Here is a 15089-nt window from a genome sequence, read left to right as displayed (position 1 = left end):
TATAAATTTTTGCCTTACAATTTAGCAAATATGTTTTTCAGAGAAAATGCCAATGGTATGAAAAGTGAGTCTTTTGACCACTGCTGTGAGAATGTAAACTGGAACAACCTTCAGGTCACTAAGGTTGGCGGCATCAATGGCCTCAAACATGAATACCTTTGACCCCAACATTGCCTTTTCAGGAACCCATTTTCTATGGAAGTCATCGATATCCAGACAAAGTTTTGCATAGATGTTCACTAAACAATGACTTTTAAAATTCGTTTAAAAATAATTAGCGGTGGCGCAGTGGTTGAGAGTCCGCCTGCCGATGCAGGGGACACGGGTTCTTGCCCCGGTCCGGGAAGATCCCACATGCCGCAGAGTGGAAAAAAATTAGCAAAATCTAAAATCTAAAATGGAAGCACAGTGAGATAGAAGACAGAGAACCATGTAATGCAATATTATGCAGCCACTTTGTGGGTGTGTAGGGAAATGGAGAAGCCTTTAAGTATAACATTAGGTAAAAAATGCCAGGTAGAAAAGTATCTTTGCATTATGATCCCCTCCAAGTAGAAAATACATACAAAGAAGACCAGAATGAAATAGGCTGACAGTGACAAGTGTCTTGGAGTAATGAGATCAAGTGTTATTCTCTCCCTTTCCCCCAAAACTTTAGATCTTTTGGGGAATTATCCAGAAATACCAAGAGCACTGTATTTTAGCTGAGGAGAAATGGGAAAAAAAGGTTTGGCTACTTAACTCCCAGTCAATGGCAGCAAACTCATGAATCTGAGGTGTCACTCCAGACTTTATATATTTACAATGAACCTATGACTGCAAAACCCTCACCACTTCCAGAATGAAAACATGTGTGGTCTACATTTATTAGACAGTTGTTTGGTTGACATTATAAGTCTAGTCTAATGGGCACTTTGGGTAAGAAATACAGGAAAAAAGATACACAGGATAGAAGATATATACCACTCTGCCATTTGCCAAGACCTTTCAGAGACACCAGCTCATTTGCTCCTCACTAGCAGCCAGTAAGGCAGAAAAAGATAGGGGTTGGCACACACCCATTTTCCAGGCAAGAAAATGGAGGCAGAGAGAGCCACACTCCAGAAAGCGGCAGGCACATTTCAAGTCCAGGGTTCTGACTTAGAGCTTGGTGCTCTTTCTACTCTATCATGCCATTATCCTATTAATGATTCTTTATAAATATCTTACAGTAAAAAGAAATTCCTCACTCTAAAGAAAAACAAAATGATTTGGTAACAATAATAGGCCTCAGAATTGAATACATGTGAGTCCACGTCAAAATCCAACTTACCCAGGTAAGTGACCTTTTCAAGTTAACTTCTCAGAATTCAACTTCCTCATCTATACATGGAGGAATAAAACTATATAGCTGACAAGATGTTGTAAGAATTAAATGATCTGAGTACTTAGACCAGAGCCTGCCACAAAACAGGTATCATAAACACTGCATTCCTTCCTCTGAAAAGGGCCCACAGTGTACTAACTGCAGATTCCAATTTTAGCCAGACTCACTGTTCTCCCTGCTTTCAGCAGCCCACCAAATCCTTAGAATTTCCGAAGTAACTGCCCTAAAATTCTCAGAAACAACTCAACATAATAGTTTTAACCAATGACAATTTAAATCATGTTTTTTTGGTGTCAAATAACAACTCTTTTGCCCCAACGTGTAATTAAACTTCAACATCAGAGACAATTTTTTAAAAAGTAATAATGAAAACTTTTTTCTCTATCACCTGGGGCTTTGGTCTCTCTCATTCAAATGCGACTACTGAAACTCCCAAATAGTTTGATTTATTTGGGGGCGGGGATGGGGTGGGGATGGGGAGATAGGGAAGGACAGGCACGCCTCGAATTTTGCATTTTCTCTTTAAATGAAATTTGGGCAGGGAAGCCCAAGCTCCAAGGAGTGCCTTCTCAAAACATTCTGTCCACTGACTAAGATTAATGTAAATATACAGCTAGGCAGCTACCTGGCCAAAGGAGAACCCAGAATTTAATAAAGCTTATCGTTAGCATCTAAATGAGGAATCAGGAGTCTGGATGGAAGCCCACAGAGCCCCAGGAGAGGGCACCTCTCATTCACCAGCCCCTGGTCCTTTTCAGCCCACTCCTTACTCAAAGGCCATGCCCACTGTCTGCAGAGAAACTACGCCCTAAGTAACCAGAGAAGTTAAAAGACATAAATAAGCCAAGATGTGGAAAACCATCCCTTCTGGTGCTGGTGGTATATAGTTTCGAATGCTGCTTAATGAGAAGCTTAATGAGATTCCTAAGCTTAATGAGATTCTTCTACTAGGCAGGAAGTCAGAGGCTTTGCCACTACCCACTGTGCACTTAACTGTCCTTCTTTTCTCTACTTCCCATCTTCTGATAACCCAATGTTTACAATATTATGATGTCCTAAACTCCCTATCTTAGAATCTCAACAAGACAGCTGAAGGTGATTTCTTTTCTATTTTCTCTCTGGGGAGCAGTGCAGTACAGTGCAAAGAGAATGAACTTTGGAATCAAGCAGGCTGGGTTATCAAAGATAAAGATACACATAGACACACATACACACACACTCCCCTCCTAGTGATTCTGCTTCTTGGACTGAATGCTGACGGATACACTAGCTATGTGATGTTGGGCCAATTGTTTAATCTCTCTGGGCCTCAGGTGCCTCACTGGAAATAACTTGACAGAATTGAGAAATAAGTATAAAAATGAATATAAAGTGCCCAACTCAAAGCTTGACACATAGCAGGCACTCAACATTACTCCCCATCTTTCTCCCTGCTTCCCTAAAACATTCCCTACAAACATTAACACCATCTTAGGTTCCACGGGGACCAGATGGTGGCTGGTCAGGGCATCTTTTCATCACAAAACAGGTCTCAAGTCACACTGGCATATTTGTACTCCGTACCCTTTCCTTTTTAGATACCTCATTCTTCTAAAGTGTTATACTGTGTAATTAAGAGTTTTGTCATCACATTCCAGTCCTGAAAGCTGTGTGTTGCTCAAAGGTCCATCAAAACACAAACTCACTCTACAGATGATTTCTCCTGCTCTGACTGATTACATGCATCATGTGCTGAATTATTAACAGTTTCCCTCCCAGGTCAAGCTCTTCAAATTCTGGAGCAACTGACTCTAGCCCTCTAAGTACTGTCTACAACCTGGGGTCCAATTGGAACCTGATGATGCATCTACCTGTCTCAGCAATGAAATGCAGGGTGAAAACCAAAATCTCCCATCCAATAATACATGTCACTAGCGGCCATTTCCTCAGGGTGGATGGCTGAAGGAAATACAGATCTGCTAATAAAGACTCAGGAGACATATGTTCCCTTCCTAACGTATTCTGATTTCTACAAAAAAGTGAAGGCCAGAGTGATAAGCCAGTTTAAAAGCTGTAAGCAAGTGGATTCTTCTTAGGAGTGAAGAGCAGTATATGTGTTTCTATGGAGGAGATAGTTATGATTGGAAGGCTTCCAGTTATTGCTTATTATTTGGACTGAAGAGGAGCTGCTCAAGCTTGGAAGAGCTTGCTGACGTAAGATTCCAGGCTCTAGGAACCCCAGCTGGACAAGAAGGTATACGTTTTTTTTTTTTAAACTACTGCTGTAAGGTGGCAGTTAAGAAGGGGCTCGGTGGTAAGGAATCCCTGGTGTCTATAATTATAAAAACAAGAGTGTGAGAAAGGACTTCCGTAAAAGTTACACCTCCTCTTAGATTTCAATTAAAAACTGCTCCAAGTTCATCATTGGGGACAGCATTTTATCATCTCTGCTGGTGGCTTCCTGCTCTGACCACAGAAAGTTCCTTTTGTGGTGACAGGAATCAACTCAAAGAAGAAAAACAAAAAGGTAAGTTTACAAACACGCCTTCCGTTTTTCCAAGCCTGACTTATCCAGGATATGTGGGAGGAAACCAGAAATCCCCAACCTGTTACAAGAATCCATCAACCACGAAAATAAATTAAAACTTGGAAAGGAAAGAAATTGTAACTCCTCAAGGTTTTAAGATTTTAAAAAAAAAAAAGGAGGAGGGGGAAGGCGGCGACAGCGCACCCGGTGCCCGGTGTCACGATCTTCCGCTCGCGGGGCCTTTGAGGACAAGGGCAGGAAAGGGGTCCGCAGGGCTCCAGGTTGCTGGGCCCGGGCGGAAGGGCTCCCGAGGAAGGCAAGAGCCGGCCGGGTCCCTACACGCCAGACAGCTCAGAGGTGGGGCCGGGGGGTAACAGGTCCTCGGAGGAGGGAAGGCGGGAGCCGAGCAGGCTGGGAGGGACGGGAGCCATCTCCACGCGCCGCGCCCGGCCCGGGCCACCCCCAGACAGCCAGATGTTCAGCGCCGGGATCCTACGGCTGTGCCAGGACCAGGGCAGCTCGAGGAGCAGCGGGACTACAGTCCCGATCCCTCGCCTCCTCCTGCGCGCCCCGGCTGCTACAGGGCACTCACCCGGGGCCACGAGCGGCGAACTCACGGCGCCTCCCACGAAGACAGCTGCGGCGAGGACAGCGGACTCCAGGAGTCCCGGCGGAGCCATCGCCGCGGCCCTTCGCCCTCCTTCCCCGGGGCGCCCCGTCCCGGACTCCGGCACGAAGAGCAGCTCTGGAGCCCGCGCGCTGACAGACTGTCTGGGCTCAGCCCCCGCGCGCTGTGCACCCAGCCCCACCAGGGACCCTCCCCTCAGGCCCCACCCACCTCCTCTCGGCCCTGCCTCTCCCAGTTTAGCCCCCGGCTCCGCCCGCACTGGCAGGAGGCACATCCAGTGACCCCGCCCCCGGACCCGCCCACCTCAGCCTGGTCCAGCCTCGCCGCTTCGCCCCGGCTTCCTTTCCAAGTCCGTCCGCAGCTCCCGCCTCCCGGATTCGGCCATGGCCCCGCCCCGTACCCCGCCCACTGGGCGAGGCCCCTCCTGTCCGCTCGCTGGTTCTCTTTCCCAGACCCTCTGTACAGCAGCCGCCCACATAGTGCGGGAGCCCGGGGTCGGGGCAGGGTCGCCGGGGCTTGTCCTCCAGGGCGCTGGGACTAGGCGGGTGTGGGAAGAGGAAAAAGAGCAGGTCAGGAAGCTCTGGACGGGTGGACATGGCCAGCATTGGGATGGGCACCATCTTCTTCCTCTGTTAGCGTTATCTGTTCAGCTGGCATTCCCCTAGGTGACTGGTCCGGGGAGGGGCGCTGCGCGGGATGTCAAGTTCCAATGTTTGAAAATGAGAAAAGCCAAATCATTTAAATTTCTTCCTATCTCCACTTCCATTTAAGCTGTTCCTCTTGGGGGAAAAAACCTCTACATACCTCCAGGAACAAATTGCCTATTTTAAAAAATGCTGTGCCCACATTGCACCTTGCAAATACTTCTACGAAGTAACTCTTCAAGTGCCTGGTCACTTATCTCCTTGTATCGTCCCGCCAGCTCTGTGAGGTAAGTCGTATCCTTATTTCACAGGCTAGGGAGTAAACCCCCGATGGCCAGGCCACCGTGATAAATTGGGATTAGCTCTTCATTGTGTTTGCTCACCACTGTGTCCTCCCCGCCTAGCTCAATGACAGCATACACTAAGTAGGAGATCAGAAGTGGTTTTTGAAGTTGAATCATCATGACGAGCAGCAATTGGAGTCAGGGTCTTTCTATGCATAGTTCCCTATTTACTGCTCTTTAGAGATTCCTTCTGAAATAAGGCGGTCAGGCCTTGAACAAATGTTCAAGAACACCAGCAAGAGGAGGGAGCGGGCATTGGAGGTTTTCACAGAACCAGGCTCTTCCTTGGCCTGTCAGCCTCAGATTTTCAAAGGAGTACTCTTTCATCTCCTCGCTGAGTTCTCTACACAGTCCACTAGACTCTTACACACATTTGCACTGATGTGGGAATTCCCAGAAGCTCAGGCCACTACAGATGGCTGGAGCCGAAGGATGGAGCCTCTGCCCTTTGGAGCCAAAGGAGGGCACTGTGTTTCCTTTGCACAGTTGTCTGCACATCCTCAGTCTGGCAGGTGAAGCAGTTTTATACCAACACAAATACAGAGTGGCTGCAGGGGAAAGAGGTCCATGTGGGTTTCTAACTAAAAAAAAATGAAAGAGTCCTGGGCCTAGAAATTAAACACACACCTATAAAGCCAGTCCTGGTTTTGGAACTTAGAATGTAGCCAAATGATTGGACCAAGATATCTATTCAAAATGTAAAATATCATTTTAAAAATGAATAGTGTTTCACTCTTTCTCACAGATTGAACTTACTATTAAAAAGACAGGGCCGGGCTTCGCTGGTGGCGCAGTGGTTGAGAGTCCGCCTGCCGATGCAGGGGACACGGGTTCGTGCCCCGGTCCGGGAAGATCCCACATGCCGCGGAGCGGCTGGGCCCGTGAGTCATGGCCGCTGAGACTGCGCGTAACAGTGAAAGGCCCGCGTACCGCAAAAAAAAAAAAAAAAAAAAAAGACAGGACCATTTTTAACAACCTATTTGAATTGGATGTCTGTGGCTCTCCAGAAATAAGAGTACAATCCAGTAATTAAAGCTAGAAGCAACCTTAGTAATCATCTACCAAGCCACTTATTTTACAGATGAGAGATAGTTAAGTGACTTGCCTGCTATCTCATTGCTAGTGTGAGCCAGGGTTGGAACCGAGGCTCTAAAATTTCCCTTCTCAGACTTTTCCATAACACTTAGCTGCTTGACACACTCTCTCACAAAACTTCATATACATGCATTTGCACATCTTGTTAATGGAGGAAGGGAGAAAGGGAAGAAGGGAGGAAGGAATGAAGGGAGGAAGGAAGGAAGGAAGGAAGGAAGGAAGGAAGGAAGGAAGGAAGGAAATAAATGAAGCTTAAATTATTTTCTAGGTACTTAACCCTACAGATTTGTTCAGCTGATTAAAAAAAGCCCCACATATGCATATCTAAAAGCTATTGCTTATTGTTTTATTTCAATGTGAAGACTTCAGTGTGATCAAAGTTCTCATTCATATTAACAAGGGGATGTCATATTTCTTCTGAGGAAATAAAAATTTAACATCACAGGACTAAACGATCTTCCCATTTTTTCAGAAATAAAATTAAAGGATCATAGGTAGAAATAGTTGTAACATTAGTTCTTTACTCAGCTCTTAGATTTAGCCTGATCCTGGGGCAAGTACTTTTCCTGTATTACTTCATCAAATCCTCACAATTTTATGTTTTGGGAAGTATTAGTACTGATCCTCACTTCAAAGCCGAGAAGACTAGGATTTGTGGGATAAGGCATTCACCAAAGTCACACAGCTTCGCTGGGTGCTGCCAGGACTCAAATCCGGAATCAGCTCACTCCAGGCCTACACTTGAACTTCTGCTTATACTGCTCTGCCTCTGAAATGCAGAATACTAGCCAATTAGCCCTCCTTTTTCAATATAAAGTCTTACTGTCATTTGTTACTTAACCTGGACTTTTTGAACTCTGTGTCAACAACTGATTAAATGCACTTTTTTTCAGGGAAAATTAGTTATTTATATATGGGAAGAGCTTCTAGGAATCAAATTTACAAACTTATACAATCTTCTGTCCTTTCTGGGTTTTGTCGAATTTTGGGGTTTTTTTTCCCAGTTTCTCTATAAAATTCAGTTAATCCTTCCCCTTAGTAGAAACCTTTCCTGTTTTCCTCTGTGCTGTAAGGGGGTAATTTTCATCGCCATCATTTAAATGTGTAAGGCTCAGTTGGCTGGTATTTACTCTAATTAATGTTGAAAATACTTCTGCAGAAGGTCTCTGTAGAATTCCTTCTTTCTGTGATTTAGATGTAGCCGTCTTTCCTTTTGAGAGGTTACATCTAGGAAAGAAGCCTTCAGTTCTCTAAAAAATACATTTGCAGGGATATCAAGTGATATTTTATAAAACCTGAGGCTATTTTGATCTGACAAGTATGTACTGTGTTCCTAGTACTGGGCTGAGGGGAGGAGATTGGAGAAGAGAGTTACTACATGTGTCATAATAGACCTTAACTTGGCTTATAGAAGCCAGGTTAAGAAAGGAAGAAAGGAAACAACTGCATCATGAAACGGAAATGGTCAAAGGCCCAGGGATCAGGATAAAGCTGTGCCACTGACCCACTCTATGACTTTCACCAGCTGCTTCTTACCCAGAAAATTCAGGCAGACGATAGGATGATTTCTAAAGGTTCCCATCCAGCCCTAAGATTCTACACCATAATGAGTAAAATCAAATGATAGGGTGCATGGTGCCAAAGTTGAGCCTGACTGTAGGGTTTCTCAACATTATCGACATTTGTGGACTAGATAATTCTTTGTCGGGGGGCCTGTTTTGTGCACCGTAGGATGTTTAGAAGCTTCTTTGGCCTCTACCAGTTAAATGCCAATAGCGCTCTCCCCTTTCCTGATTGAGACAAACAAAAATATTTCCAGATGTTACCAAACGTTACCTGGGGGCAAAATCGCCCTTGGTTGAAAACCTCTGGGCTATAGGAATTCCAAAACCAAAAGGATTGCAACCGGAGGCTCTGAGCAAGCCTTCATGGAGAAGGTGCAATTTGGGCTAAATTGAGGGAAGTACAGGGATTAGTGGAGAGGTGGGGGAAGGGTATAAGTACCTGTACAGAATTTAGCATGATGTAGGCTGCACAGTGATGAGTACACATGAGGGCAAGAGGGAGAGGAGAACAGGTCAGCTATAACTATGGGTCAGAGCTGAGCAGTGGTCAATAAAAGGAGAACTGAGAACTTCAAATGCCCAGGAATTGTCATAAATTATACCAAAATAGATTGTTTTAGGGAGGTTGAGATGAATTTCAGTTCTTCAATTAAGTATTTTTTATCATCTGTCAGGAAGCTGCAAATAGAGAAGTCCCAGTTTTGCCAACATGTTCATTGGAGGACATCAGAGGAATCTGATTGCTGGGTTAGCAGTGGTGTCCATAATCTCTGCCTCATTCCTGACCACCAGGTCAAGTTTCGTTTCATGGGCACACAGTTCCCTGAAAATTGCACATAAGTGACCCAGACCATTTACTGCTAGAGCCTCAAAATCGGGTGGACATACAATGATATGGTTATTCCCTGTAAAGAGCAAGGGAGAATTATAGTAATGAGCCCCATGGTTTCAGCCCAATAAAACCCACAAATGCACATTTTGGAGAAGAAACTCTACAAAGTACCAGGTATCTGTCTTAGTCAAGGTTCCTTTTGATTGCAATACACAGAAACATCAACACTAGCTGAATAAACAGTAAATTTATTATAAAGGTAAAACACTCACAGATATAAAAATGGCCAAGTCTCAAGCCCTCAAACAAATCAGAACTGAGAACAATAGATAGTAAATGTAGGGGGTGTGCTTCCTTCTCTATCTCTGCGCTACCACACTGTTCTCATTTCTACTTCTTAGCAAGTTTATACTCTCTCCCCCTCTCCCTCTCCCCCCCCCCCCCACCCCCCGGCTTATTCATCTTGGCCGGGCCTTCCCATGGCTGCTTTGCACCCAGGCCCTGCTTAGCTTGATCTCCACAGACTGGCTGTGGATTGGTTTCCCATGTCTCAGGAGAACATGGGGCTGCCACCTGTAGGAACTCTGAGTGTAGCCTCTAGTCGGGTATGTTGGGCGTGGTCCTCACGCGGACTGATAGATTCTACATAGGGAAGTATTATGGAAGCAGGATAGAGGCAAGATTGTCCTAAAGAAAGAAGTAATGGTCAGCATCGTATGTGCAGAGTAGTCCAGTAAAATAAGGACTGAAAAAGAGGACCAGGAGAAGATGGCAGAAGAGTAAGACGCGGAGATCACCTTCCTCCCCACAGATACAACAGAAATACATCTACACGTGGAACAGCTCCTACAGAACACCCACTGAAGGCTGGCAGATGTCCTCAGACCTCCCAAAAGGCAAGAGACTCCCCACGTACCTGGGTAGGGCAAAAGAAAAAAGGAAAAACAGAGACAAAAGAATAGGGACGGGACCTGCCCTAGTGGGAGGGAGCTGTGAAGGAGGAAATGTTTCCACACACTAGGAAGCCCCTTCGCGGGCGGAGACTGTGGGTGGCGGAGGGGGGAGCTTCGAAGCCGCGGAGCATAGCGCAGCCACAGGGGTGCGGAGGGCAAGAGGAGAGATTCCCGCACGGAGGATCGGTGCCGACCGGCACTCACCCGAGAGGCTTGTCTGCTCACCCGCCGGGGCGGGCGGGGCTGGAAGCTGAGGCTCGGGCTTCGGTCAGATCGCAGGGAGAGGACAGGGGTTGGCGGCGTGAACACAGCCTGAAGGGGTTAGTGCGCCACGGCTAGCCGGGAGGGAGTCCGGGGGAAAGTCTGGACCTGCCGAAGAGGCAAGAGATTTTTTCTTCCCTCTTTGTTTCCTGGTGCTCGAGGAGAGGGGATTAAGAGCTCTGCTTAAAGGAGCTCCAGAGACGGGCGCGAGCCGCGGCTAACAGCGCGGACCCCAGACACGGGCTGGAGACGCTAAGGCTGCTGCTGCCGCCACCAAGAAGCCTGTGTGCGAGCACAGGTCACTATCCACACCCCCCTTCCAGGGAGCCTGTGCAGCCCGCCACTGCCGGGGTCCCGGGATCCAGGGACAACTTCCCCGGGAGAACGCACGGCGCGCCTCAGGCTGGTACACGTCACACAGGCCTCTGCCGCCGCAGGCCCGCCCCGCATTCCGTGCCCCTCCCTCCCCCATGGCCTGAGTGGAGCCAGAGCCCCCGAATCAGCGGCTTCTTTAACCCCGTCCTGTCTGAGCGAAGAACAGACGCCCTCAGGCGACCTACACTCAGAGGCGGGGCCAAAGCCAAAGCTGAACCCCGGGAGCTGTGCGAACAAAGAAGAGAAAGGGAAATCTCTCCCAGCAGCCTCAGGAGCAGCGGATTAAAGCTCCACAATCAATTTGATGTATCCTGCATCTGTGGAATACATGAACAGACAACGAGTCATCCCAAATTGAGGAGGTGGACTTTGGGAGCAAGATATATTATTTTTTCCCCTTTTCCTCTTTTTGTGAGTGTGTATGTGTATGCTTCTGTGTGTGATTTTGTCTGTATAGCTTTGCTTTCACTATTTGTCCTAGGATTCTGTCCGTCCGTTCTTTTTTTCTTTTTTTTTTTTTACTTTTTGGAATTTTTTTCATAATAATTATTTTTTTTATTTTATTTTATCCTACTTTATTTTATTTTATCCTCTTTTTTTCTTTCTATTTTTTCTCCCTTTTATTCTGAGCCGTGTGGATGAAAGGCTCTTGGTGCTCCAGCCCGGCGTCAGGGCTGTGCCTCTGAGGTGGGAGAGCCAACTTCAGGACACTGGTCCCCAAGAGACCTCCCAGCTCCATGTAATATCAAACGGGGAAAATCTCCCAGAGATCTCCATCTCAACACCAGCACCGACCTCCACTCAACGACCAGAAAGCTACAGTGCTGGACACCCTATGCCAAACAACTAGCAAGACAGGAACACAGCCCCACCCATTAGCAGAGAGGCTGCCGAAAATCATAATAAGTCCACAGACACCCCAAAACACACCACCGGACGTGGACCTGCCCACCAGAAAGACAAGATCCAGCCTCATCCACCAGAACACAGGCACTAGTCCCCTCCACCAGGAAGCCTACACAACCCACTGAACAAACCTTAGCCACTGGAGACAGACACCAAAAACAACGGGAACTACGAACCTGCGGACTGCGAAAAGGAGACCCCAAACACAGTAAGATAAGCAAAATGAGAAGACAGAAAAGCACACATCAGGTGAAAGAGCAAGGTGAAGATATCCTCCAAGTCAGCATGGAGGTTTCTGAGAACTCTTGTGAAAGAACGTTAAGGAAATGATGGGGGGATACCAGAGTGTAGAGGATGAAGAAGTGGAAATTATTGTGGAGAGTTCTCTACTCGGAAGCCTGGCTGAGAAAGAAGAGGGAGGGAGTGGTAGTGGGACCTTGGGAGCCAAGAGGTTTTTATGGAATGGAATTGATTGTATGGGACAACTGGAAAATAGACAGAAATGAAGAAGTGAAGAAGGGCATAACTAATGTCACAAGGTCCAGAGGAGACCCCTGATAGAAGCATAGGGGTTGTTAGCCTTGAATAAAAGGCAGACACTTCATGCTTTAAAATTGAAGGGAAAAGGCCAAAGAAACACACCAAGATGAATATATTTGCAGTTGAGAAAGAAAGTCAAGGAGATTCACATTGATGGAGGCAAAACCATCCTTTGACAATGGAAGGAGTGGGAATGATGCAAGGGCTTTGAGGAGACCATGGTCAGAGCCATCAGGACAGGTGTCCGAGTCATGTACCACACTAGGCACCATATATGAACTTATTCCAGAATGTGAAGGCAAGAGATTCTGGCCTCCTGATCAACTCTTGGAAAAGTAGGGGAGAGCCTCATGCATATAAGCCCACACGGCAGACAAGGCCATGCACACACTTGGAAGAGTACACATGCACACTGTCATTGGTGCTCACACTCACATACGTACACACGCATGCATGATTGTGTCCTATGTCAGTCTTTGCTGAGCGTCCCTTGAGGTTTCTTCTCTCACCTGCAGAAGCCTGATTTGTGACAATCAGACTCCAGCCCTACTTCTCTTTCCCTGGGGATGTGTGGAGTGTGCAGGCTGCTGACACTGTGAGGACCCAAAGTCTGGAGCGGGCGTGGCGGCCGAGTTGTCAGAATTTGGGCATATGTATGTGTGCAGCCAGGGATGCTTCTCCCTGGGACTCTGGAAATCCCATTTCCCCCTACCCCCAGGGCAGAGCTGTCCAGATTGTACAGTAATATCAGAGTAAACTAACTGGAAGGAGGGGCACTTTTTGCTGATTCTCAGAGATTCTGAGAGTAGTAGAAGTCACTGAAGGGAAGAGGAGAGCTGCCCAGTATATACGCTGCTGCACATCTCGGAGGGTGCAGCTGGGGCTGCAGCCCATGAATTTTTCATGGACCAATCTACTTGACTGAGTGATTCTCTGTAACTGTGCCTAGTGGCCCAGGGGTAGGAATGAAGGAGGCAGTTTAGGAGATGGATCCCAGTTTAGGGAAAAGCATGACATCTTAGAGGTTTTTCAGGGCATTTGGCAGTTTTGAAGGATAAGGGTTTGAGGTGATAAGCTTCAGTGTAGGCTGGTTAGGACACCAAAGGGCTGATGTACGGAGAGAACTTAGGGGTCTGGTGTGCCTCAGGTGTACCACCAGAGCAGTGGGGTGGAGAGGATGAGAGAGCTGCAGGAGGGGAAGGCCCTTTCTCAACATAGTGCAAGACTCTGAGAATCCCATATGAGCCATTCTGTTGCCAAGACCCAGGTCAGTAACAAGGATTCTCCCCATCTTCCTTTCGGCCTGGCCAAAAAGTTAGTCTGCTTGGTCAGCTCTTAATACCAGCTGCCACCAACTCTGTCCCTCTGCATGAGACCTTTAGTACCATGTAGGTCTGGGCTAGAGACCTTAAGTCCTTCCTGAGGCGGTGACTAAAAGGCCGCTGGTCTTCTTCTGTCTGCTTTTACTCCCGTCTGCTTTTACTCGAGGGTCATGCTTATCAAGACTCCTCTATTCCTTGAGGGTAGATGCACTTCTGTGCATGAACCTGTGGCAGCTCATTTTGCAGGCAGGTTAAAGGTTGTAGCAGCTCCATTTTCCACCGGTGAAGAGTCACAACATGCCTTCTGCCAAAAGGGTGCAGAGTGCTAGGGAGAAGGGCCTGCTTGGTCATGCACTTTGATTCAGCTGTTGATTTTGATCACAACCCCATGCGTGGTCTTATATCTCTTTGTGCGAAAGGCAGATAGAGCTATTGTGGTCCCTGCATGAATAATCTATTGTTTTAAAATATCAATTTTCCCATTACTCTGTCAGCCATAAATACCTTCTTTGATAACATGTTGTTCAGAATCACCGTAATCTGGAGAGGGCCATTTTATATCCCCTGTTCACATGATCTAAGCAACATTTTTGCATGACTTTAGGAAATAAAACTAGGAAAAGGGGGAAATTTTTTAAAATAGAATAAGTTTAATGGCTTTTTCACTTATCATTTCTTTAACCACTTTAATATACGGTGGTGGGATAAGCACTAACCTTTGGTAGAAAGGGGTCCTGTTTTGCAATCAAAAGAAAGTGGAGGGCTTCCCTGGTGGCACAGTGGTTGAGCGTCTGCCTGCCGATGTAGGGGACACGGGTTCGTGCCCTGCAGGGAAGATCCCACATGCCACGGAGCGGCTGGGCCCATGAGCCATGGCCGCTGAGCCTGCACGTCCGGAGCCTGTGCTCCGCAACGGGAGGGGCCACAGCTGTGAGAAGCCCGCGTACCGCAAAAAAAAAAAAAGAAAGAAAGAAAGTGGAAAATATTTCTGGAATATTTTTACTTTGTTTCAACCTGTTAAATGACTCAAAAGAAATATGGAATAATAAAATAAAAACTTGAAGGCTGCCAAAAAAAAATTCCTCCATTCTTGTTTTAACTTATATAATATTGTACATTAACTATATACTTCAGTAAAAAAAAAATTTTTAATAAATTAAAAAAAAACGATTCCTCCATCCTTCTGACCCTCCATTCTCTGCTGATACGGTGAAGAAGCAACAGTACAAACTAACGATATTGCAGGGATGGCACGAACTAAATAGAGCTTCACAGTTGTGGCTGGCACCCAGCACTCAAGAATGACTCTTTTGCCAGAAACCCGCTTGGCCCGAAAGGGAGCCTCAGGGCAGTTGACATCCCTTCCCCTGCCAGCACCCCACCCCCAAACCACTCCCCACCGTCAGACTTAATGAGGAACTTTCAGTGCTGACATTCTGAACAATCTTTTCCTCTGTGAGCACACACTGAGATGGAGGAACTTGGTGGCCAGTTCCATCTGCTGCAAAGCAATCACACAAGTTGTTTTGTTTTATTTTTTTCTTGCTGAAGAAACAGTACAGTTCTGTTTGACTTTGGAAAGGCACAGCTATGTCCACAACTGCTTCTCCCTAAAAGGCACAGTTCTAAGGGACTCATCCTCCTTTGTGTTCCTGGTGGTTCCAAGTCCTGCAATTGCCTCTCAGCAGTCTGTCTCCAGCATGTGCTGTTCTACCCGATCCCACATTCACCGCCACGGTGCTACTTCTAAAA

The 15089-nt window shown here is 46.7% G+C and overlaps 1 protein-coding gene across 2 annotated transcripts in view; it reads right to left on the bottom strand.

The window, feature by feature from the left end:
* The window catches only part of RELL1 (RELT like 1), a 72283-nt gene extending 67643 nt beyond the window's left edge, over positions 1 to 4640 (bottom strand). For both annotated transcript variants that reach the window (XM_082653387.1, XM_082653386.1), the window contains exon 1: positions 4465 to 4640. In XM_082653387.1, coding sequence (XP_082509513.1) covers positions 4465 to 4552 — 88 coding nt within the window. In that variant the 5' untranslated portion in view covers positions 4553 to 4640. The remainder of the gene's footprint in view (positions 1 to 4464) is intronic.
* Between the last annotated feature and the right edge of the window lie 10449 nt (positions 4641 to 15089).

Source organism: Grampus griseus (genome assembly GCF_964374135.1).
Source record: "Grampus griseus genome assembly, chromosome: 4".
NCBI classification, from domain to species: Eukaryota; Metazoa; Chordata; class Mammalia; order Artiodactyla; family Delphinidae; genus Grampus; species Grampus griseus.
This window is presented reverse-complemented; position numbering and strand designations above follow the sequence as displayed.